The sequence below is a fragment of the Rissa tridactyla genome, chromosome 1 (genome assembly GCF_028500815.1).
Source record: "Rissa tridactyla isolate bRisTri1 chromosome 1, bRisTri1.patW.cur.20221130, whole genome shotgun sequence".
Classification (NCBI taxonomy): Eukaryota; Metazoa; Chordata; class Aves; order Charadriiformes; family Laridae; genus Rissa; species Rissa tridactyla.
Window position 1 is genome coordinate 118630981 of NC_071466.1, and position 23056 is coordinate 118654036.

Here is a 23056-nt window from a genome sequence, read left to right on the forward strand (position 1 = left end):
GCGCCGTGAACCAGCTCGCGCGAGACGGCCGGCGGTCTCGCAGCGCGGCGCCCCCTCCCGCGCGGCGGGGGCGTGGCGCGTGGCGGGGGGAGGGGGCGGGGCTCCGTGCCCGGGGGGGCGGGGCGCGGAGCCGCCGCCGGCCCCGCCGCTCGCTCGCCCGCTCGCTCCCTCCCCGGTCGGCGCCTCGTCGCGAAGCGGGTGTGCGAGCGGCCGGGCGGGCGGCTGGTTTCCATGGTGATCGCGCGGGGCGGCCGTTACCAGCGGAGCGCCCGGGGCACCCCTTCCCTCTCCTCCCCCGCCTCATCCCGCGCGGGAGCATGTCCCGCGGGCACTGCCCCCACCTGCTGTGGGACGTGCGGAAGCGGAGCCTGGGGCTGGAGGAGCCCGGCCTGCTGCGGAGGCACTACCTGGGTAAGGGCGCGGCGGGCGGGCGAGGCGGGCGCCGTCGAGTCGTTCTTAACCCCCCCCACCCCCCCCAGCCCCGAGGTGTTGTGTCCCCCCGCTCTCCGCCCCGAGGTGGGGAAGGGGCCGGGCCCCCCTTCCAACCGCCGCTCCCCACCCGCGCTCCGAAGTTCCCCGTGCCCCCCCGCTTCCTCCCCAGCCCTCCGCGCCCTCAGGGGGGGTCCGGTGCCCTTCGGGCCCCGGACCCCCCCTGAGGGCGCGGAGGGCCCCCGTCTCCCTGCCTGAAGGAACTGTTGCATGAGGGGGGAAGATGCAGACGGGAAGTTGAGCGGCGGGGCGGTGGCGGATGGCGGCGGCGGCGGCTCAAAATAGACCGGGAGCCGCGGTTTATATGCCCCGGCTACGGATTTACCGTCCCTGAGCCTCTAAAAGATTGCGGGGGGGCGGGGAGGAGGGAATAAAAATCTGCACGTTAATACGGGGATAACGGCCCGATTGTTCTACGGGGTGGGGGAAAAGGGAGGCTTTTAGGTGTTTTTTTTCCTGTGTTTTGGAAGGACGGAGCCACTCGAAGGTGTTCGGTGCCGGCTCGTTCGGCGTGTCTTTGTGTTCACAAGTGCTCTGCAGCCATCGGGGGCTGGGGTTGGGGTTGGGATTGGGGGGGGGGGGGCGGGGGGGAATGGTGTGGTGTTTCTCTGAATACGCTTCGCCTTCAGCTTCTGGCTCTGCTGTCTTCTTTCATACGCGACGCCAGTTATTTCCACTTTCTGAGTGCCGTAAGTTAAAAATAGCGCTAGTTTCAGTTTACGAGGCTTCGGGGGAGGGGGGGGGCGGGGGGCGGCGAAGGTATTTCTTTAGTGTAAAAGAACTTGCTCTCCTTTGTGATGGCGCAGGCTGCGTGCGTTCTGCATCTCCACCTTCCCCCAAAAATATTTTTAAAAAATATTTATTCACGTGTTTTTGGAGGTGTGGCGGTCCGTTGCTTATATCATAACGACACCTCTGATTTGGGGTGGGTGGCTCTCCAGGGAGGGTGGCTTATTGGTCGCAAGCACATTCCTTTGTGCTTGTGTGGCAAAATAATTCCTGCTTCTGAGTGGAAACGTTCAGTACTCGAGGGGGAACTTATTCACAACGCTGTAAAAAGCGTGTCTTTTGGTACCTCCTAGGCATTTCTGACTGTGGTTAGTATTGGTTTTCATTTGGTTTCCTGCTGGAATTTAAGGTGGCATATCACATTACCAAGTAGTTTTCTGTTTGTGGTCCCCGAGCACTCAGTAATCCACGAAAGGTAATTGACAAAAGCAAGGCTCTTCCCGGTAGGTTTCACCCTAGTATGGAGAAGGTGTATGTGTGTATACCGCTTAAGTGCACGTAAGTCCTTTGGAAAAATTTTTTGACATCCTAAAATTAAAAAAGGGTGAAAAACTAATGGTCTGACTGCTTTTGACTTTTGTTATGTCTTTACAGCTGTGCTTGGCCAAGTCTTAGCTGAGGATTTTCCTAACTTTTAGTGATCAAACATGCATATCCTTCTAATTGTATGCTTAAGAATTTTTTTTAATTTTTTTTTTTTTGCCTGTTCTAATTGGAGCCAAAAAGCTCAATGTTAAAATGAGGACTGTAGTGTGTACATTTTGAAGAAACACCATAAGACTTGGATTTTGGTGCTGGTTTTATTTTGGTTTTTTTTTTTTTTTTTTGCTTTTACGTGATTGTGTGCCTGACAGTTGAAGTATTAAGATTTGATCAGTAGAAATCATCCTCCTAAATTTATTAAGATCTCTTTTCTGGACACTGTTCCAATAAAATGTGCATAACTCTAGTTAAAAACAAAATCCCTCTGGTGACTAGGTTGAGGTCTCATATTTACTGTTTTTCATTTAACTTGAACATGTTCTGTAACTTTATAGCCTTGAGAAAATAGGACTTGGGACAGGCTTCCCTCTTAATTGATGGTGAGATCTGCATTGGTGGTGGTAAGAGTTGCTCAGTCCTTACTGACTTCTGACTTTAAGGAAAGGCTGTAAGCTGCTGCAGAAATTTGAATCGCATTCTGGAGTTGGTACATGGTGTGCTTGTATTGGTGAGCCATCACGCTTGTATTCAAAAAGGCATTTTTGGCCTTAATAGACCCACTAATTTTGCTGCTAGTCAGATGTGATTGCATTTACCAGATGACAGGCCTGTTGTTGTCCCTTTTTATGTGCAGTTTAGTGTTTATATGGGTCTTTTATCTTTCAGACTTCAGCAGTTCAGCATGTAGGAGCTTCATTGTTTGGACACAGATTGAGATGGCAGTGAAGAGAGATGGGCGACATTGATTGTTGGTCATTGCTGATCTAGCCTGAATGGGAAGTAAGGTTTCAACCTATGTATACTTTTTTTATGCTGTTTCAACAGGCTGACAGACAGAACAAATGCAGGTCACGCATTTCATTTTGACTTAGTAATAGTATAGGGAGACTCGAGGCATTGCCCTTGTCCGTTTTTTGCCTTTTTTTTGTTGTTTATTTGGGGTTTTTGCTTGAGTGTGTTTTTTTCAGTAAATTTGTCAAAACAACTATGAATACTAGTACAAAATAAAATCTGTTATTTGTTGTCTTTGTTGTCTGCTGCTCTCTTTCAACCAGCAAATCAAAGGAGAAACCTCATGGCAAGTCCATAACTAACAATGCAGTGCACAATGTGTTGGAAGGAAGATGTGTATGTATGAATGATACCTGCATAGAGTGAACCATTCATTTGAATGGTGGCGTTATGCTACAGTGTAAAAGATGGGGAATATTGAAGGTGACTGTGTGTTGAAGGAAGACATTTGAGAACTAACTACTGTTTCCTATTTACACTGTGTTTTAGTTTCATGTGAACTGTCAATCAAGTGGTACTCTATTTATAGCCTCTTTCAGTTTTTGAAAACAGCTGCTCCAGGAAGGATCTGTGCATCATACTGTACCTTCCCATGCAGATAGTTCCCTCCTGGAATTTATGTTCTTGCAAAACACTGTCTGATTTTTCAAGATTGCTAAATAATTACTCTGAAACCTAGCCAGTTCTGGTCAGGGTTCCAGAGGAAAGTCTCGTGGAGGTGGGGCGATATATATGCACCTGGGATGTGTCTTCCAGATGTTATCATTTGGTAAGAATTCCCACTGTCAGGATAGAGGGAAAATGTGGGTCTTATCAGTGTATCTGTTAGCTACATTTTCTTCAGAATTTGTAGGCTAATTAGTCTCAATTTCAGACAGTGCTTGTATCTGAAGTCTCCAGAGAAAGCCAAACCTCAGGGAGACCGTCAGTAAAGCTCTTTCTTTTGATTGTGTTTGGGCATCCTCTTAGTCTAATGCTAGTGGGATGAATCCTGCTGCTGGATCATGGATGGAAACTGAGTTTCAGACTACTTTCAGTTGTTAAAAACATCACAGTGCCTTTTACACAGAAAAACATTAATAGTAAGCTGTAGTGTCCAATTTAAATTCTGCTTTGAAACTGGCAAATGTAATTATTCAGTCATGATACTTTCTCAAGAATCCCTGAATCTTTGTTGCAATTTTGTATCATTGTAGCAATATTTCAGTGACTAATGAATATATCAGTTCTGATAGCAGGTAAAGTGTTCAGTGCTATCACAATAAAGGCCTGTATGTGGATGAAGTATAGCATATAATAATTTGACTAGAGAGATGGCAGCATGGTTTTCTTGCAAGAAAGAAGTGAGTCCATAATTCCTCTAAAGTATTTAATGTGACAGATGTATTTGCTTTTCTGTGAAGGGTCATGCTGCTGAGGATGGCTCTGTTTAGCCAGGAGGAAGACTGAAGACTTTTTTGTTGTTGTTAACTGGCATAGCAGGTTATCCAGAGGAAATCTATTAGTCTAAAATAGTTTGCAGAGAGGAACTGCTTCTGTTTCTTGGATCAGAGTGATTGTCAGAAGTTGTGGTGCTTGATACAATGGAAGCAAAATAAGTCAATTTTCCCTAATCACTGACATCCTTGTTCACATACTATATTAGAACATCTTATTTCCTTGAATCTTTCCAGATTTCTTGGAGATAGTGTTGTGTGATGCTGTCTCTTGAGCTTCCCCTCCCTCGTCCTTAAAGACTGCTTCATATCTTAGGGCAATTTTTTGTGAGGGTGTGACCGTTTTAATGCTATATTTTTCTCATTCTGTTTTTTAAGATTTGGGAAAGGTTTGAAATTGATAAATAAACTGTAAGAAAACCAGTAGTTAGGTTCATTGTGGTGAAATTTTGTAAAGTTTCAATAGCTGTTGCTAAAAAGAGAACTGTAAATATATTATTATGTAGCTAGGAAATGGGAGAATTTACTAAACTGATCAGGTGTCAGTAGCGCCCCCTCTACCAAGATGAACCATAGCAAAACCAAACTAATTACAGTTTTGAAGTAGGTTAATTGCCCTGTTCATAGGTAGGGTTGAAAAACAGGATAGGCAAGGATAGGTGTTACATGTGTGGAAAAGTGATATTGGCGGTGTTACATTCATTACCTTATTAGTTTATAAAACTAGTAGTGGATCATTGAATGTAGGTAGAGTTGGATATTGCTGTTGAACATTTAGTTCTTCCTAAAATACGTTGCCCAGGGTGCGAGAGTGAAATTAATTCTGTAAAATGCTGAGAACTTTCATTCTCTCTGCTGGCTTTTACTTGTTTGTTTGTCCAAGGAAAAGCAACAGAGATGGAAATTTGAATGTTAGGGAGAACAACTAGAAAGATGTGTGTTATTTTCCCCAATTTTTGCTCCAGCTATATTTCAACACGTGGTATCTTACTCGTTGAAAATAATGCAGAGTAAGAAGGGTCAGACAGCTTTAAAATTATCAGCTTTGTAGTTGGTGCTCTTGCAGACTTGGAGATAGTTACAGAGTATTTAATCAGCCTTTCTTCTTCAATTCTTTCCATAATACTTCTGATGTTTAGTTATTTTCAGGTGCACTGTTACCTAAATTAATGCCAGAGGTTTAGGACATGAGAAAAATTAATGACAGAGGTTCTTCTCATGTCCTAAACCTCTGGCATTAATTTTTCTTTGCCAGCGTGGATTAAAAACACTCATCTGTCACAGCTAAAACCCGGAATTGGTAGAGGTGTTTTATGTTGTTTTTCCTTCTACAACTCTAGCAAATTAATTGCTGCTTGAAAAAGGACCATTATAAATTTACCTGGTTGTCTGATTACGAGGACACAAATGATTGACTGCTGTTTTAATGCAAACAGTGTAGCTTCCTGATGTGCAGCCTCTTCCACTGCACTTTGTGTGTGCCCAGAAAACCAGCTCTGTAGTGATATATTCTGGCACACACCAAATATTTTGTGAAACTGAAGATTTAAGCAAGATAGAGTTGAACTCCCCAAATTTTTTTCATTATTGATGTTTTCCAAATAATAGAAATAGGCAGAGTCAGAATTGAAGTTTACAGTGTAATGAATGAATTAGAGGAAAATACATCTTTGAAACAAAACCAAACATATTTAGTGTGCTCAATCTAATACATGTCAGGCAGGAAATTTGCTATAGTCATTGGATTTTCAGTGGTTCTATAGAAAAGCTTAAGAGTATAAGAGCATTGCAGAACAAGAATGTTACTTTTTAATTGTAAAAAACACAAGATAATACGATGATCAGGTATTGCCTTAAACTAGGTATGTTGTGGGGTTTTTTTTCCCCCTGTTAATAAAAGCAAGACTTAGCAACTATAGTCCTTAAAAAATTACAGATGGGCAATCAAAAGAGCAATGTGTCATTGGGACCTGTTGATAACAAATTGAATTTGGAGGGGTTTAATGAAGAGACTATGTCGAAAATGAATTCCCTGATACCGTCTCATTTAAATTAGTACCAGAGAATAGAAAGGCACAATGCGTGTGTATAAAGCAGCTTTTTTAAAAAATGTTAGGGGTGATCCTAGTACATAAAGATTAATGATTTTTTTTTTCTAGTTCCAAGTAAGTCAACTGAGATAATAAAGACACCCATTTTAGATGTTTTAATAGAATAATTTGTAGAAAGTATCACGCTATCAGTAAAGGAAAGTAAAAACATGGTATAGCAGAATCATCTGGACAAGGCAACAAATAAAGAAAAGCTGGCTGGTTATAATTTGGTACGTACCAGAAAACCAGAAAGAGATGTGAGCTGGGAGGCAGGATTAAGGTTGGATGAGTATTTCAGGTGTCTGAGTGTCGAATACTTAAATTGTAATTTCAGTCTAATCAGCCTTCTGTTATCTTTGGGATTATTTCACTCGTAGACTAACTGAGCTATGGAAGTGGAGGTGCAGGAGCCAGTTGGATCTGCAAGTGGTTCAGCCATGTAGCGCTACACGGTGTAAATTTGGTTGCCTGTTTTGGTACTATCTCAAGAATCTTTGCTTGTAGTTAACAATATCATTGACCTTTTCTCACTTACATCTTGCATGTGTGTTTTATGGTTTAATTGTTATGGTTTGTGTTACTGCTTCTGTCTCCTCAGTGTTGTCCCATCTTGCTCCTACTCAGTGATGAAGTGTTGACAATCACGTTAGTATATTTTCTTTAAAAAAAAAAAAAGATATGCAGGATCTGGCATTACTCGGTGCCTTCTGTCACTCTGTCCTAAAATAAGAGAATAATTTCCAATGTTAGTTTTTAGGATGTTGGGGATTGATAGAAGTACAACTTCTGGTTTTTATGTACTGACATCAATTTGTGAAAAACTGTGGACCCTTACAGGTCACATCATTATATTCTTTGGTGGGACTACTTTGATGACACTCGTTTTTGGGGTTTTGTTTTTTTCTATTTTTATAGTACTATCTAGATCAGATATTGTTATCAACAAACTTACTTAGTGAGTTTTGATGTTTTAGTTTTCTAAATCACCAACTTTGGTGCTGCTGTTGTATCTTGACATCCAGCATAAAAACACTAATGGAAGAGGGATTTCTGGCGTTGTATACAAATGCATCCAGCCTAAGTGGAACTTGGAGGAAATGATAAAAAATTGGTACAACCATTTCAGATTGTTGAGTTTCTGTCCTTCAGAAATTCAAGAAGCCTTTTAAGTTGTCTGCAGTTTTGTCAGCTTTGCTTGACGTGGGCTGAATTATGCAAACATACTTGTCCTTTTGTTTTTTAAGGGATTAGCCTTATGTGTAATATCTGTGCACTGAACATTAATCATGTATGTTAAGGGTTGCCAAGAAGTACGAGTGTATGTAAGCATATTGTAGTCACAAGGCTTTGCATGTATAATTATATTATTTGAATTATATTCAGTCTTAGGATGCAAATGTATTTGCTTTACATCCTCTGGAGTCTCAATCTTCTCATGCAAACAGCTGGAGTCTGTAAAGATTTGTGTGCACTTTAAATATCTTTTCATTTTTGATTGCAATATTTCATTGAATTTACATTGTATGCTTTTAAAGACAATCTTTTTACAAAGAATGTATTTGCTTTGTAAATAACTGCCTCTGTCTTGATACTGAGTGTTTCAGACAGCTTCATAGTTAAGTTGCACCTTGATCTTGTAGTAACGAGCTTTGGATACATGAAGGCTGTCTCTTGCTGCAAAAACAAGTTATGTACTGCGTGTACTGGATTTGTATTTCAGGATGAGGCTGTGATGTGGGAGATCACTTTAGATCTCTCTCTTGTATTTATTTTTTTAATATTTTTTTCCCTGTAGCTGCCTTCCTGTTGGATTGCTTCCATTAACTGCATTAGGGTAGACCATTAAGCATATCTGTGTTTAGTCACTTTTAAGCTGTTACTCTGCAATGCTATGGGTTCTTGTGACTTTGCTTGTGATTCCTGATCTTCTATCCTTGAATGTCCCCAAAATAGTCTAGTGGGATATAACTGATTAGGTATCAAGAACTTGTTGACACTTGAGACTAGTCTTGTCCCAGCAGTAAGGAAAAAGATTGGTTCAGATATAAAGTATGCCAGCCTTCAAACAAAGCTGGACTTTTCACCGATTAAGTGTGAGTCTCAGCATTTTCATGTCTTTGGGGCTTAGTAATTTGCTGATTCAGATATGTCCCAAATGCTTTCGTGTGTGTTGAATCATTAAATATTGAACGTGAATATCGTGAGATGGAATCTGAGTCACATCAATGAATTTTAATATCCCCTTATTTTCCTCATTTTGTTCTTAAAGGTCTTGCGGGCTTTCCTCAGGAAAATTGAACGCATTTGTAGTGCTGCTGCTCTCTACTTAGCAGATATCATGAGGAAAATGAGGATGCACCTTTCCCTCTCATGTGAACTGAATGCGTTCTGAACCATTAACGATGATGTTCAACCTTTATTGAACTACTGAAACATCATCAATATAGAAAACTATTACACAAAACCAAACCCACCTCTTTACTTAGGTTACATGGCTTTGTTGTTATGATGATGATGATGATTATTATTGTAGTGTTCCTGTTATTTACCTTTCCTAGGAAATGAGGAAAAATGTGGTTACTTTTTGATTTCTTTTTATTTTAGAAACACCATTATATCCTGAAAACTCTTTGGTAAAAAAGGAGTCTTCTTGAGATAAACAACAGGATTTTTTGGTGATCTAGGATGAATACATACATTTTAATGCAACAAGCAACGTAACTTTTAAAACTAAGCTTTTTTCATTTGTTTTTAAATCCCCAATGATAATTGAACTTATGTCACAGTGTTACTTAATAGTCATCTACTACTAAGACTCAGGTTTCTATTTTACCTCAACTTTTGATGTCATCTATCTTTAAATCCTGATCCCGGGCAATTTCCAAGTGTTTCCACGTGTAATCTCACAGGGTTATGTACCTGTGTCTGTTAGGCCGTGTCTGTCTATGTCTGTTTCACATCTTCCCTCAAACCCAGCAGTGTATAATTCCCATACTGCACAGGATTAAATGCTATGTTTAATTAGGTAAGTGTGCAGAATAGTAAATGCCTTAATTCAGTTCCACCCTGTCTGAATTCTCAGTGTCACCGAGTCATCCGTGTGGGAAAGGCAGGCTCTGCTTTCTTGCTAGAAGACATGTCTCTCTAGATGTGCTGGTAAGCTTCTATATAATCAGTTCCTAATCTGTTTAAAAATCTGTATTGAGTTAGCTTAAACAGCTTTAAATAGTAGGCTTCTATTTACCCCAGAACCTTTGTCCAAAATGGGCTAGGGGATGTTCTTGTGACTAGTCCTGCTGGCTGATTTGAAGAAGCGGTAGACTCTGGACACTTCAAGGTAATGGAAGGACTGTCAGCAGTATAGGGCGCACATATCTTCAGCCTAAGAGGATGTGCCTGCTAGGAATGTCCTTCTCTTAAGAGCAGATTCCAGTAACTTTTTCTTTCCTTCTGGTAGTGATTTTTCCATGCTCCAGTATTCATTTTGTCTGAGTGCTTGGAGATGATACAATATCATGGTTCTGCTACTAGCAATTTTAACTTTTGCGCTGGGGTAGGATCATACCTCTGTTTCAGCTTCTTAGACATCGTCTGTTCTTGCTGAAAAGCAGAGCTCCTAATTAACCTTGGGTGTTACACAGATAAGTAGTCCTTGAGAAAATAAAGCAGAGTACCTAATGTGATGTATTTCCCAAAGTGTCATAAGGATTGTTTGTGTTACTATGCTAATATCATTTTTACAAGAAAATATTCGGCATTACTGAAACTACTGTTCCACATACTATTTCAGTTGAAGACTTTACATCAGCTGGAGAAAAGCATTTCCAAAGATGTGTTCAAACCTACAGTAGTGCTGTTTACTCCAACTTGCATAGTATTTCTTTTTACCTTCAGTTAATGTAAGCCTTCTTTGATTCCTTTCAGAACAAAACAGGGCTCAAATGTATTTTTCTTGATCTGATGGTTCTTCAGATTTATGTTGGTATCTGTTTTAGAATTTCAAATTGTATACTTGGGAGACATAGTTTAGTGCTGGTGGAGAAAACAGAAAATGCTTTTGCATTTAGTTAATCGTACATCCAGTTAATCACACTTGAACTATTTCAGATAGTTTTGTGTTGAGAAGAGTAAGGTGGTACATGTTATCAAGCTCAAGGGTAGTTTACCATGAATTGGTAGAATTCAAAATCCTTAGGGCAGTGAGGAGGGTGCGCAGCAAGCTTGCTACCCTGGACTTCAGGAGAGCAGACTTTGGCCTCTTGAGGGACCTGCTTGGCAGGTAACATGGGATGAAGCACTGGATGGGGGAGGGGCCCAAGGAAGCTGGTTAGTATTCAAGGATCACCTCCTCCAAGCTCAGGAGCGGTGTAGCCCAAGAAAGAAGTCAGGCAAAAAAGCCAGGAGGCCTGCATGGATGAACAAGGAGCTCCTGGACAAGCTCAAAAGCAAAAAGGAGGCCCACAGAGGGTGGAAGCAAGGACAGGTAGACTGGAAGGAAAAAAGAAAAACTGTCTGAGTGGCCAGGAACCAGATTAGGCAAGCTAAAGCACAGATAGAATTAAATCTGGCCAGAGACATCAAGGACAACAAGAAAAATTTCTATAAGTGTGTCAGAGATAAAGGCAAGACTAGGGAAGATGTGGGCCCTCTCCATAAGGAAACAGGAGACCTGGTCACCTGGGATATGGAGAGGGCTGAAGTACTGAATGACATTTTTGTCTCTGTCTTTCCTGGCGAGGGCTCTGATCATACCGCCGAAGCGGCAGTGGTGAAAACAGGGGCTACGAGAATGAGGAACTACCCACTGTAGGAGAAGATCAGGCTCAAGACCATCTGAGGAACCTGAAGGTACATAAGTCCATGGGACCTGTTGAAATCTGTCCATGGGACCTGAGGGAGCTGGCAGATGAAGTTGCTAAGCTGCTTTCCATTTTATTTGAAAAGTCATGGCAGTCTGGTGAAGTTCCCACTGATTGGAAAAGGGGAAACAACCCCCGTTTTCAAAAAGGGAAAAGAGGAAGACCTGGGAACTACAGACCGGTCAGTCTCACCTCTGTGCCTGGCAAGATCATGGACCAGATCATTCTGGAATCTCTGGTAAGGCACGTGGAAAATAAGAAAGTGATTGGTGACAGCCAACAGGGCTTCACCAAAGGCAAGTCATGCCTGACAGATCTGGTGGCCTTCTATGATGGTGCTACTGCATTGGTAGATAAGGGGAGAGCAACAGATGTAATTTACCTGGGCTTATGCAAAGCATTTGACACTGTCCCACATGACATGCCGCTCCTTAAATTGGAAAGGCATGGATTTGATACATGGACCACTTGGTGGATGAGGAACTGACTGGATGGGCGTACTCAAAGGGTTGCGGTGAACGGCTTGATGTCCAAGTGGAAACCAGTGACGAATGGTGTCCCTCAGGGATCAGTACTGTTTAACATCTTTGCCAGTGACATGGACAGTGGAATTGAGTGCACCCTCAGCAAGTTTGCCAAAGACACCAAGCTGTGTGGCGCGGTCAACATGCTGGACGGAAGGGATGCCATCCAGAGGGACCCAGAGAGGCTTGAGAGGTGGGCTCACGCGAACCTCATGAAGTTCAACCAGGCCAAGTGCAAGGTCCTGCACCTGGGTCGGGGCAATCCCAAGCGCAAATACAGGCTGGGCAGATAATAGCTTGAGAGCAGCCCTGAGAAGGACTTGAGGGTGTTGGTTGTTGAGAAGCTCAACATGAGCTTGCAATGTGCACGTGCAGCCCAGAAAGTCAACTGCATCCTGGGCTGTATCAAAAGCAGCATGTCCAGCAGGTCAAGGGAGGTAATCCTGCCCCTCTTCTCCACTCTGGTGAGACCCCACCTGGAGGACTGCGTCCAGCTCTGGGGCCCCCAACATAAGGACATGGACCTGTTGGAACAGGTGCAGAGGAGGGTCACGAGGATGAGCCGAGGGCTGGAGCACCTCTCCTATGCAGACAGGCTGAGAAAGTTGGGGTTGTTCAGCCTGGAGAAGAGAAGGCTCCGGGGAGACCGTATAACAGCCTTTTGGTACCTAAAGGGGGCCTACAGGAGAGATGAGGAGGGACTCTTTATCAGGGAGTGTAATGATAGGACGAGGAGTAATGGTTTTAAACTGAAAGAGGGGAGATTTGCATTGGATATTAGGAAGAAATTCTTTACTGTGAGGGTGGTGAGGCACTGGCACAGGTTGCCCAGAGAAGCTGTGGATGCCCCATCCCTGGCAGTGTTCAAGGCCAGGTTGGATGGGGCTTTGAGCAACCTGGTTTGGTGGGAGGTGTCCCTGCCCATGGCAGGGGGCTTGGAACTAGATGATCTTTAAGGTCCCTTCCAACTCAAACCATTCTATGATCTTTTTACCTTTCATTGTCTTTTACATAGATGCAGCTTCTTTTTGTTTTGTCACATGAATTTTTGTCCTCTGCTCACTAGAAATTAGAAATACTCATGATATAATATAAAAATTTCAAGTGCCTTTTATCTCAGTGAGTAGTTTGTATTGGATCATTGGGCTACTTTAAAGGATTGAATGAATATCAAAATTGCTGAAAACTCTGGTATTTTTTTCTCCTGTCACAAAACCACGCTCGTTTTATCTTCTACTCAGCTGCAATCTGTGGCAAGAATACAGAAGACTTTCCTATGGGCAGCATAAGCGGGCACAGGATAGCTGTCAGTATATGGCGTACTTGTGAATGAAATCCACTTAGTACAATTCAGTATAGCACTCTCGCTCAAAAGCTAGTACTTAGAATATACAGATAAAATGCCGTCTCTGAGGCAGGTAGTTGTACTTTATGCCACACTTTTGCCACTGAGAACACCTTAAAAATTTTATATTAATACAATTTAATTTTTTGCATTCAGTATCTTTCAAGCATAAAACATGGTAAATATCAAACAGAAAATAAACATACTGGTTTAAAGCTCAAATGCTTGTAGTCTTACCAGTGATGGAGCACAATGGAAGCTTATATTCAGGAGTAGATACTTTTAGAGTCTGAAATATGTTTGAAAGTTAATTGGAGACATTGCTACTAATGCAAACAAATCTGTGCTGTTACATATGGTAAATTACTGTTGCAGATTCGTTAGAAGCAAACTTAAACAGAAGTCTTCCAAAATGCTTACGAATTAACCTAAAATACATAACATCACTGAACTATTTTTAGGTTTTTGGGATGTTTGGGGTTGGTTTTGGGTTTTTTTTTTGTTTTTGTTTTTTTTCCATTTCAGCAGATCTATTGTTGTGGGGTTTTGAGATCAGATTTTGTATGAATATGCTCACCAGGAGATATTATAGGCTTGCTGGATTGTAATTCAGGGCATAGTGCCCTATCGTACGTAGTTTCTGTCTTGCTGTTAATATGTGAAAGTTTTGTGTTTATTAATACGTAAAGCTTATTCTGAAGTGGGTCTTAGGATTTGAGTGCAAGCTTGATTAATACCAAGTTGTTGGATGCTGGGCATTTAGTAGCAAAGCTCTTAACGTATTAAAATGGCAACTAAATCTCTTCATAGAAATTAAAATATTCCGTGTTTTCTGTGTAGCATTCAGACCTTCAGGCTTGATGATATATCATTAAGAGCAGTGAAGAATTTGGGTTATCTGTTTTGAACTTAAACCATAATGAAGTAGTTGTTCATTGTAACTTGAAAGGTAGTCTTTTAAACATTGACAGAACCAAGAGTTACCATTTTTTTGGTATTTATACAGTTGTACAAAACAAAAAGGAAATATAATGCCGGGCCTTGATCAAAGGCCTGGAGGTCACACCAATGGATTTGGTTTCTGGCAGTACTGCTGATTCACTCTCTCCTTTGATAAATTGCTTCAGTTTACTGTGTCACAGGTGCAGTGTCTATAAAATGAAGCTACTGTCAGTCTGTGTAACTAACAAATGTTTTTCAAGATTTTAATTCATCTTCAAGAATTTTAACATACTGTGATGAAAGTTAATTCAGTATATAGTCCTGTTTACCATGTGGTACATGGAGAATTCTGTTTGCTGCATAGAATATTCAAAGTCATTTGCTAAGGAAAAACAACGTGTTGTGGTGTGGATGGAAAGTTATACTGGATCACTACGCAGAAGTTCACATAGTCAATCCAGCAAAATTACCCATATACAAATGAACTGGACCTGCCGTCTTTTCACGGAGTGACTTCAGAAATATGTACACTCTACCCTGGAAAGTCAGGAGTAGTTTTTAAATGTGCTTATAGTGCAAGATAACATGTGCTCTGCATTGGGAACAGATGCTGGCTCCATTTCAGTTTTAAACTAGGGCATTCCAAATGTCACAGCAAGCTAGCGCTGAGGGACTTGGCCTTGGAAAGAGCCAGCTTGAATGAGTGTTCATTTGACAAACAGGATCTATTACTGGTTTTCTGAATAAAGGTTGTCTTTTAATGTCTCATACCACAGTGGTGCGGCTTTGGATCAAAGTTTAGTTATATTTCTGTAGAGCACAAATGTGCTTTAAAGCTAGACCTTCATGAAACGATCTGTGCTTTTGCAATGGGAAATTCTGGAGTACTGTTTTAAATATATGAAGGTTTTACATGCTTGAAGCATTAAACTTTCCTGCTGTCATCAGTTCTGAAGTAGCATTGACTAAGTCGCTTACAAAAGAGAGGTATGTGTACCTCTGCCAACATAGCTGTGTAGAAAGCATCTGACCAGCAATTCCTAAACTGAGGATTGTGATCTAAATGGTATCATAACTGCTGTGAGCGCAGAATATGAGGGACATTGTGGTATTTTGGTATTGCTCCCTGAAGTGAGATTAGAGCTGTGTATACGTGCCCAAACCCCAAAGTTAGGCAATTCTCCAAAGGGGAGTGGCAAGGCATCGTTTGGCTTGACGTATGCACTGGAACATTTTGAAGTAAGTTACAAGGAAGTAGCTGCAGTTTCTCTTTTGCCCACTTTTCTGTATTTAAATTCATATTATGAAACTCAAAGTGGTGCTTCTTTCATACCTAGAATATGGCCTTGGAAATGGGCCTCTAGTCTCTAGCTTAATATAAACTAAAAAAAAAAAATATTGATCACTGTAGTGAGTGTGGCACTGTACTTTGAGGCTTCAGTTACTGTGTAGTGTCTAGTGAAGATGGGTGGGTGGAGCATTAGCTTGATAGCTTTCCAAGTTTCAGCTCTGTAAACACTTCACAGGGAGGTCATCATTGCCATTTGAAATTTAACAGGGCTGGTTTGGTTTGGTTTATTCTTGTTGATAGTTTCATCTTTAGCAATTTTAAAGGAAATCGCATGTATGTTCCACTGTCAGTGAGATGATCTTGGTGATGACAGCTTGATCACTTGATCCCTGTCTTAAACAGGCCTTATTTGAATATAAGAAATGATATATTGAAGCATCCTTACAGAATTAAATTACTCCATTTTTGGTGGCACATAATCAAGGGGAAAAAGAAACAGCTTCTGGCTCTTACAGAGCCTGTACACAGTATTGGTGGGGGGGGGAACCCCAAAATTTGATAGAGGTCTTGATGCTGATTTTATAAGAAAAAATTACTCTATGGGGTTTTGTCGGAAGCCTGGGTCTCCTCCACCATCTTACCTGAAGGGAAAATCAGGGGGGCCGCCTTTATTGGAAGGTGGAGGGACCAGGTAGCCATTAGATAAATGAGAATGAAAGATTGTGAAGATTCTTGTCGCCTGGGAGAGCAGAGTCCTTGGTGAGGAGAATTTGGCAGTTAGAAAGTCTAGCAATAAGAATTGTGAGGCACCTGAAGAATCAAAAATGGAATGTAGCCTACTAATAAACCAGATAAACAGTATTGTTTTTTTAATGTTTTAATGTGATAAAAATGGGAAAGTGACAAAAATATTCAAGTGACTTAATTATTGGAAAACTCTAGTACTCAACTTACTGCTGAGCTTTTTTTATCAAATCAATGAACTCGTGGAAGTCCTTGCTGAAGTACAAGGAACACGGATTCACTGACTAAACTCAGCCTTTAACAATAGCAAATGCAGAGACAGTATTTTCTTCTTCAGGTAGTTCTGGTTTTTGTTTTAGGAAAAAAACATTCAGGATCCAGTGGTTCTAGTTTTGAATGATAGGATAAACTAGAAACAATCCATTCAGTTGTCTTATTGTGCTTAGTACTTTATCACATAGGAAGGTCTTTGGAGGCAAAACATTTTAACTGTTTTCTCCCTTGCCTCGTTTTTACTTTGAGGAATAAGGAAGCTTTTTAAAGTATTTTAGTTTTGCTTGTATTTAACTCTTCCCTCAAATAAATATTTAGATAAATAGTGATCACATGATAAATAACTAATCACTTATACAGCAAATCACATATGCTAGCAAGTGCAATTTTAACAATGGGGGTTTTTTTATGTTTTAAATAGGGGAGTTATATGAGCCACCAGATGGCTGTATCTAAAGTTAAACGTTGACTGAAACTTGTACAGCTACTGTGTTGTTATTAAGACCAAAAAATCCTAATCTAACAACAAGAAGTCAGTTCATATCTAATTTTGTCAACTTCTTTAAGGAAATGAAAATTGCAATTGAAAATGTGATTAGAACACATATACTGTTTCTTGCTTGCTGATTTAAGTGATTTGGATTAAAACCAGACCATACGGGAAGGAGGAAAATCTGTGCTCTACTTGTTTTTAAAAATGAGTTACAGTAATCTCCTTCAGTGTTTCTGCACGGAGGATTCTCAGCAAGCGCCTGTGTGTTGGTCTGCAGATGTCACCTCGCTTCCAGATGTGTTATATGCATACAGTGCTATGCCCAAGAATCACCCCCTGCTATCAAGCTGTTCTGCAAGTGAAAATGAGATGGGACTGGCGAACACTGGATTTTTGTGTTGGCTTGCAGAGTATACCTTTCTTAGTGAAGTTATCCTATTGGGGGTCACGTATAATTGTGCTGTATTTTGCATTACAGTAGCACCCTAGAAGCAAATTGTTAGGTTTCTATTATGCAAAGTGATACATAAGCGTACAGCAGGTGGTATTTCCCACCTCAGCATTTGCATTTACTTACAAGCAAGTGTTGTAGAAATTAAATTAATCTGAAAGGAACAAGTGGAGAGAGGAGAAATTACTTTTCCAAATGTGGGCTATAGTGCCAGAGGCAACGCTGAGCTCTGAAATGGTTCTGCCTTAAGCTGAACCAAAACAAGTTCAGAAATGTGGGATTTTCAGATGTGGACAGGGTTCTTTTGCAGTTCTTCTTTCATTGACTCTGTAGTTTCCTCAAAGGAAAGCAGGAAGTTTAATTTTGAGTGAGTTTGATAGGTTTGATATTTGAAAACAGTGCAGCCTAGTGTAAGCCTACAGTCTGGTGCTCTTACCTGGAGTTTTGTTCTGAGTTGTACAAACACAGGACAAAAGAGATAATGGTCCTTGTAGGACTTAAGTAAAAAGATCAGGTTTATCATTCAGAAAAGTGCTTTCTGGGGATTATTAGGTTAATTATAACCTGTTTACATAAAACAGAGGCACTCTAAATTAAAAGAGAGTTGGATCTATTTGTTTAAACATCTAGTTCAGGAAGAGACAACATTTGTTTTCCATATACTTTATTTTTCCCTCTTCATGTGTATACTACAGTAGTGTTTTTAAGTACAGTGGTAAGTCAGCTTGTGTATAGGACATAAGGATATAAAGTTCCCGGGCCCTTGCCTAACTCAATATGCATTTATAGATTTCTTCGTTCTCCTCCATCTCTTCCTTTCACATCACCTTACTGAAAGTTCCCTTTGTGTTTTATCCCTTAAGTATATATCAAATGGAATGGTACTGGACTTCAATGTTACTTTTCAAAATGCAACATTAATAACAAAATTGAAGTTGGGTTTTCTCTAGTTTAAGAGGAGATGTAGAGTTGTAGGTAATGCTTGGAAGTTCAACTCTTGCTGAAATTACAAGACCATGTTTTGCTTTCTACTTGAGACCTAAACATATTCTTCTTTATATTCCTATACAAAAGATTGTACTTTTTGAACCATGTTGTACTTGCTGTCTTTCAGCTAAGTTAACCAAATAACCACAGGGTTATTTTCTGCTTTGTGGCTATTAGTTCTAGAGGAAGCATCAGCCTATGAACCTGTGAAATGTTCGCTTTGCCATTTCTGCATTATTAAAGGTGGTGGAAGAGCTAGCAAATGTGGTGCTTGTCTTAGCATTTGTAAAATGAGAACCATGTGAATCGTTTCAAGATTTACATTTATATCCTGGTTCTTTTATTGTTTAGGTTTTTACCTGTTAGTGCCCATTAGCAGGGTCTTAATTACTTCTTCAGTGTTATTGTTTTAGAAGAGTATGTAATTATTTTTTTTCTGCACAGGGAGAAGAGAATTTATCCAAAGATTAAAACTTGAAGCAACCTTGAATGTGCATGATGGATGTGTAAGTCACTTGTTGCTTTTTTGTATGTTAAAAGATGTTAAATTGTGATTTTGTTGCCACAGTAACAGTTTCTTAACTTAAAAATGCAAATAGCATGTATTAAAGCTGGTCTGGAAAACTCCACTTGTTGACACCTACATCTGAATTCTGTAGGTATTTGTTTCTTCTTAAACATCTGACACTTTACCTTTGAAGCAAAACAAAATCCCATTCCTATATCTTAATACTGCATCCCACTGCCCAATGAATTAATCTCGTATGCCAGGAAAATGCATGCTTATCTTTTCAGTTAGAACTCATTTTAAACCTTTAAATGACTCTCTTAGTTTTGTGCTATGTTGATATGTTTTGTTGACTTGGAGCTGTATTAGTGTTTTGAGTGATTTATTCTCCAAGTCTAAAAAGCAAATGATCAAGTGCTACATGTTTATTTAAAGAAACGATAAAAAAGAAAAATAAGTCTCCTCTGAAAGGCAATAACATAACTTGAAATATTTAAATACTTATTTTTTGAAAGTGGTCCAGTCATATTCTTTTAAATAAAAGATTTTACTTAAAATAGGTGAAGGGCAAAGAGATTACCATTTACATTTGACGAATAGAGCAGAAATTCATGATTGTCAAAGCATTGTCTTTGTACAAGATACCTGAAAAGTGAAAGGATATTAGATGTGCTATAAAAAGTGTAAATGTCAGTGTAAATTTCATATTTTAACACGTTTATTTCAAAAGCTGTTGCTAACTAACACGGTAGTAGTTTTAAAGAAAAAGTGTCAATAAAATCTAGCCTTTTGGCTTGAGATCAGAAGTATGATTTTGATTTGTGTACATTTTTGAGAGACTAGAAAGGCTGGGTAAGGCAAGGATTAGAATTGCAGTATATAAAAAGTCAGCTACCCTGTTTTGCTGTATTGGCTGCCATTGTAAGTCTAATGTTCTGGTACAGATGGTACTTAAAAAACCAAATGCATTAATTTCCTTTTTTTTTTTTCAGGAAATGTTATAAGAATAACAATGTAACGTGCCTTGCAACCCAAACCATTCTGATTTAGGTTTTGTATCCAAGATTGTAACTGTGATTTTTACTTTAGAATTTCTTTTCTAGTAGTTTTTCATCTCAAATATGCTTAAGATGAAACTTTTCAAGTTTCTTTTCCTGAAATTGGTTGGGGTTATTTAATTATTTTTTTCTTTGTTTTATTTTTAAACTAGTCATTTTTGCCTGTAAGACAGGGGTTGGGAAAATAGTATTTCTTCGCTACTTGTTAAAAACTGAGTGACTGATCTCTATTTTAGTTAACTACCTCTGTGTCATGTAACTGAAATTGCAAATTTGATATTGGCTATTTTGTGTTGCTTGGATCCAGCTGGTGGATATGTATTTGAAAATTCATTTTTAATTGATTGTGTTAGCTTTTAACATGTGGCCTAACTTAATTGTTTTACAGGGTGGAAAATGTTGTAACTGTGAATTTACAGCATTATATGCAGGTGTTTAAAATACTGTTACAATTCAAAAAATGTCTTTAGAAGTTACATTTGCTCAGAATGATCTACCTTTTAAGAATGGGATATTAGTTCTTAGCCCGTTTACTGTGTATTTTTTTGCAGGGTATAATCTTTTATGGCTTACAACCATTCAGTATGATTTCTTACTATTTGCTTCAAAAAAAATCTGTGAAATAAAAGTAAATGAAATTACAGTGCCCTTACTTGTTTAAAATGCTTATACCATCAATGGTAAATGAACATATTAGCCCCCCCCCGAATTGCTGAATCAGCATGCATTTCAAATGTGAGGAATGAATGCCATAGTTGTCTTATTAAGGACGTTTCTGTATTTGGATTTTTTGGGGTGATTGGGGTTTTTTGGAGTGTTGGAGGCCGGTGGTTGGTTTGGTGTTTTTGGTTGGATTTTTTTTGTTAAGAACATTTGCATTCTTCTGTGGAAAAAGTTGTGACTTTTATTTTCTATATAAAGCATGCTGTGTAATTGGACACAGTGGACAACATACTTAAGGCAAGAAATTTTTTTTTCTAATAAAGGAAAAAAGTGAAGTTCTGCTTCCTACCTACCATTTGATCTTTGTTACACAAAAGAGAGATCCAGTGGGAAATACAACTGTAGGTATAATCATATTTAGGCACAATGTCTTGGAAGAAGGGAATAGTTCTATGAATTACTTCAAAAATACATGCTCTTGTAGCACTAATATTACCATAGCACCTTTTTGTTTGAGATACGTTTATTTTCATCTCACGGTTTAGGTACCATTGTCTTTGAAATAGCGCAATTTTCCACTTTATTTGAAGACACAGTTTCTAGCCAGTGGTATGTGAAGTAGTTGAACTAGTTTACCGAACCACTGATGTCTGCTTTTAACCTTCTCATCCTTCCAGGGCGTGATTTGCCTCTTGTCCTGGTTCCGGCGGGGATAGGGTTAATTTTCCCTGGTATTCCATGCCATGTGAGCCATGCCCACCCTGAGCTGCTGGGGGAGGGGGCAGGAGATGGGTGAGGGGGCAGGAAGTCTCGGCTTGGAGCGGGCTGGGGCATCCCGGGTTGGGTCGGTGGGCAGCGAGGAGTGGCGGTTCCATAACCGTGTTTGTATATTCCTCTATTCGTGTTATTGTTGTTTGCTTGTTCCCTTTGCTGTTCTGTTAAACTGCCTTTGTCTCAACCCAAGAGTCTTGCCTTTTTTTCTTCCGATTCTTCCTGTATTGGGAAGGCCCGAGCGAGCGGCACGTGGTTCTTTGTTGCCGTCTGGGGCCAAATCAGGACAGTGCTTTTTGGCGCCCAGCGTGGGGCTGAAAGGGTTGAGATAACGACAGAATCCAACTAGAGCTTGGAAAAACGAATTTTTTGTATGCATTTATTTTTATTAGGTAAATAGTCATTGGTCATCATGTTGCTTGGTTTGTTCTCATGGCTGTGTTATGTAAATTCCTATATGGCTTATGTACTCCCTGCGGCGGACACTGCGGCTACTGCAACCCTGCCGCTGAACCAGGGAACCAGCCCATGCCAGTATCAGTTGCCCCCGTACAGAAGAAGTAGTACACAAAGAAATCAGTTCACTTAGTAAGAGATGATGATGAACCAGGGTCATCACGAGAGCAGGACGAAGAGGCAGAACCAGAGATAATTACTCGATCCCTATCCTTGAGTGAGCTGCGGGATATGCGAAAAGATTTTAGCCGGCTTTCAGGCAAGCACATTGTCACTTGGCTGCTCCGGTGCTGGGATAACGGAGCCAGTAGCCTGGAATTAGAATGTAGGGAGGCCAGGCAGCTGGGATCCCTGTCTAGGGAAGGCGGCATTGACAAGGCAATTGGGAAGAAGACCCAAGCCTTCAGCCTCTGGAAACGACTCCTGTCAGGCATGAGGGAGAGGTACCCCTTCAGTGAGGATGTTGTATGTCAACCAAGCAAGTAGACTACCGTGGAAAGAGGTATCCGGTACCTGAGAGAATTAGCTGTGCGGGAGATGATTTATTATGACTTGGACAATGCAGACTTACCCACAGACCCTGATGAGGTGCAGTGCACAAGGCCCATGTGGCGGAAGTTTGTACGGAGCGCACCATCGTCATATGCCAACTCACTGGCAGTAATGGAATGGAAAGGTGAAGAGGGACCAAAGGTGGATGAGGTGGCTGGCCGGCTCCAGCGATATGAAGAAAGTCTCTCTTCCCCCCTTGTCTCAGCTGTGGAGAAACTGTCGTGGAAGGTCCAGCAACTTGAAGAGAATATGTCCTACTCCCCACCTGCACGGGCCAGCGTCTCAGCTATTAGAAGCAGGCATTTCCCCACTCAAGAGAGAGAGTACAGAGGGTACACACCATGAGGCACCCTGTGGTTCTACCTGCGGGACCACGGAGAGGACATGAGGAAGTGGGATGGACAACCTACTTCGATCCTGCGGACACGGGTACAGGAGTTGCAAGGAAGGACAACCACAAAAGGGGATCCCTCCAGGAAAAGTGCTGCCCCAGTTTCCAGTGAGCAGTTCCCCAGACAGAGCAGAAGGCCTGATCTTGCTTCTGATCCTCTTGAAGGAACTTCCAAGTCATTTATGCAAGAACTGAGTAATGGATATTATGACCAGTATTAGAGGGGCCTTGCCTCCGGCCAGGTGGAGGAAAGGAACAACCGGGTTTTTTGGACGGTGTGGATTCGATGGCCTGGCACATCAGACCCACAGGAGTATAAGGCTCTAGTGGACATGGGTGCACAGTGTACTTTAATACCATCAAGCTATAGAGGGGCAGAACGCATTTGTATTTCTGGGGGTGACAGAGGGATCCCAAGAGTTGACTGTACTGGAGGCGGAAGTGAGC

General features: G+C 40.8%; 1 protein-coding gene and 1 long non-coding RNA gene across 7 annotated transcripts in view; both read left to right on the forward strand.

Annotated features, from left to right (window-relative positions):
- Positions 1-103: 103 nt before the first annotated feature.
- Positions 104-23056, forward strand: part of DCAF6 (DDB1 and CUL4 associated factor 6) — a 102532-nt gene continuing 79579 nt past the window's right edge. For all 6 annotated transcript variants that reach the window (XM_054199986.1, XM_054200075.1, XM_054200154.1 and 3 more), the window contains exons 1-2: positions 104-411; positions 18655-18716. In XM_054199986.1, coding sequence (XP_054055961.1) covers positions 318-411; positions 18655-18716 — 156 coding nt within the window. In that variant the 5' untranslated portion in view covers positions 104-317. The remainder of the gene's footprint in view (positions 412-18654; positions 18717-23056) is intronic.
- LOC128909268 (uncharacterized) lies at positions 5432-17383 on the forward strand. Its single transcript, XR_008466324.1, has 2 exons — positions 5432-11149; positions 11246-17383. It is a non-coding gene; the product is annotated as an uncharacterized LOC128909268 (long non-coding RNA).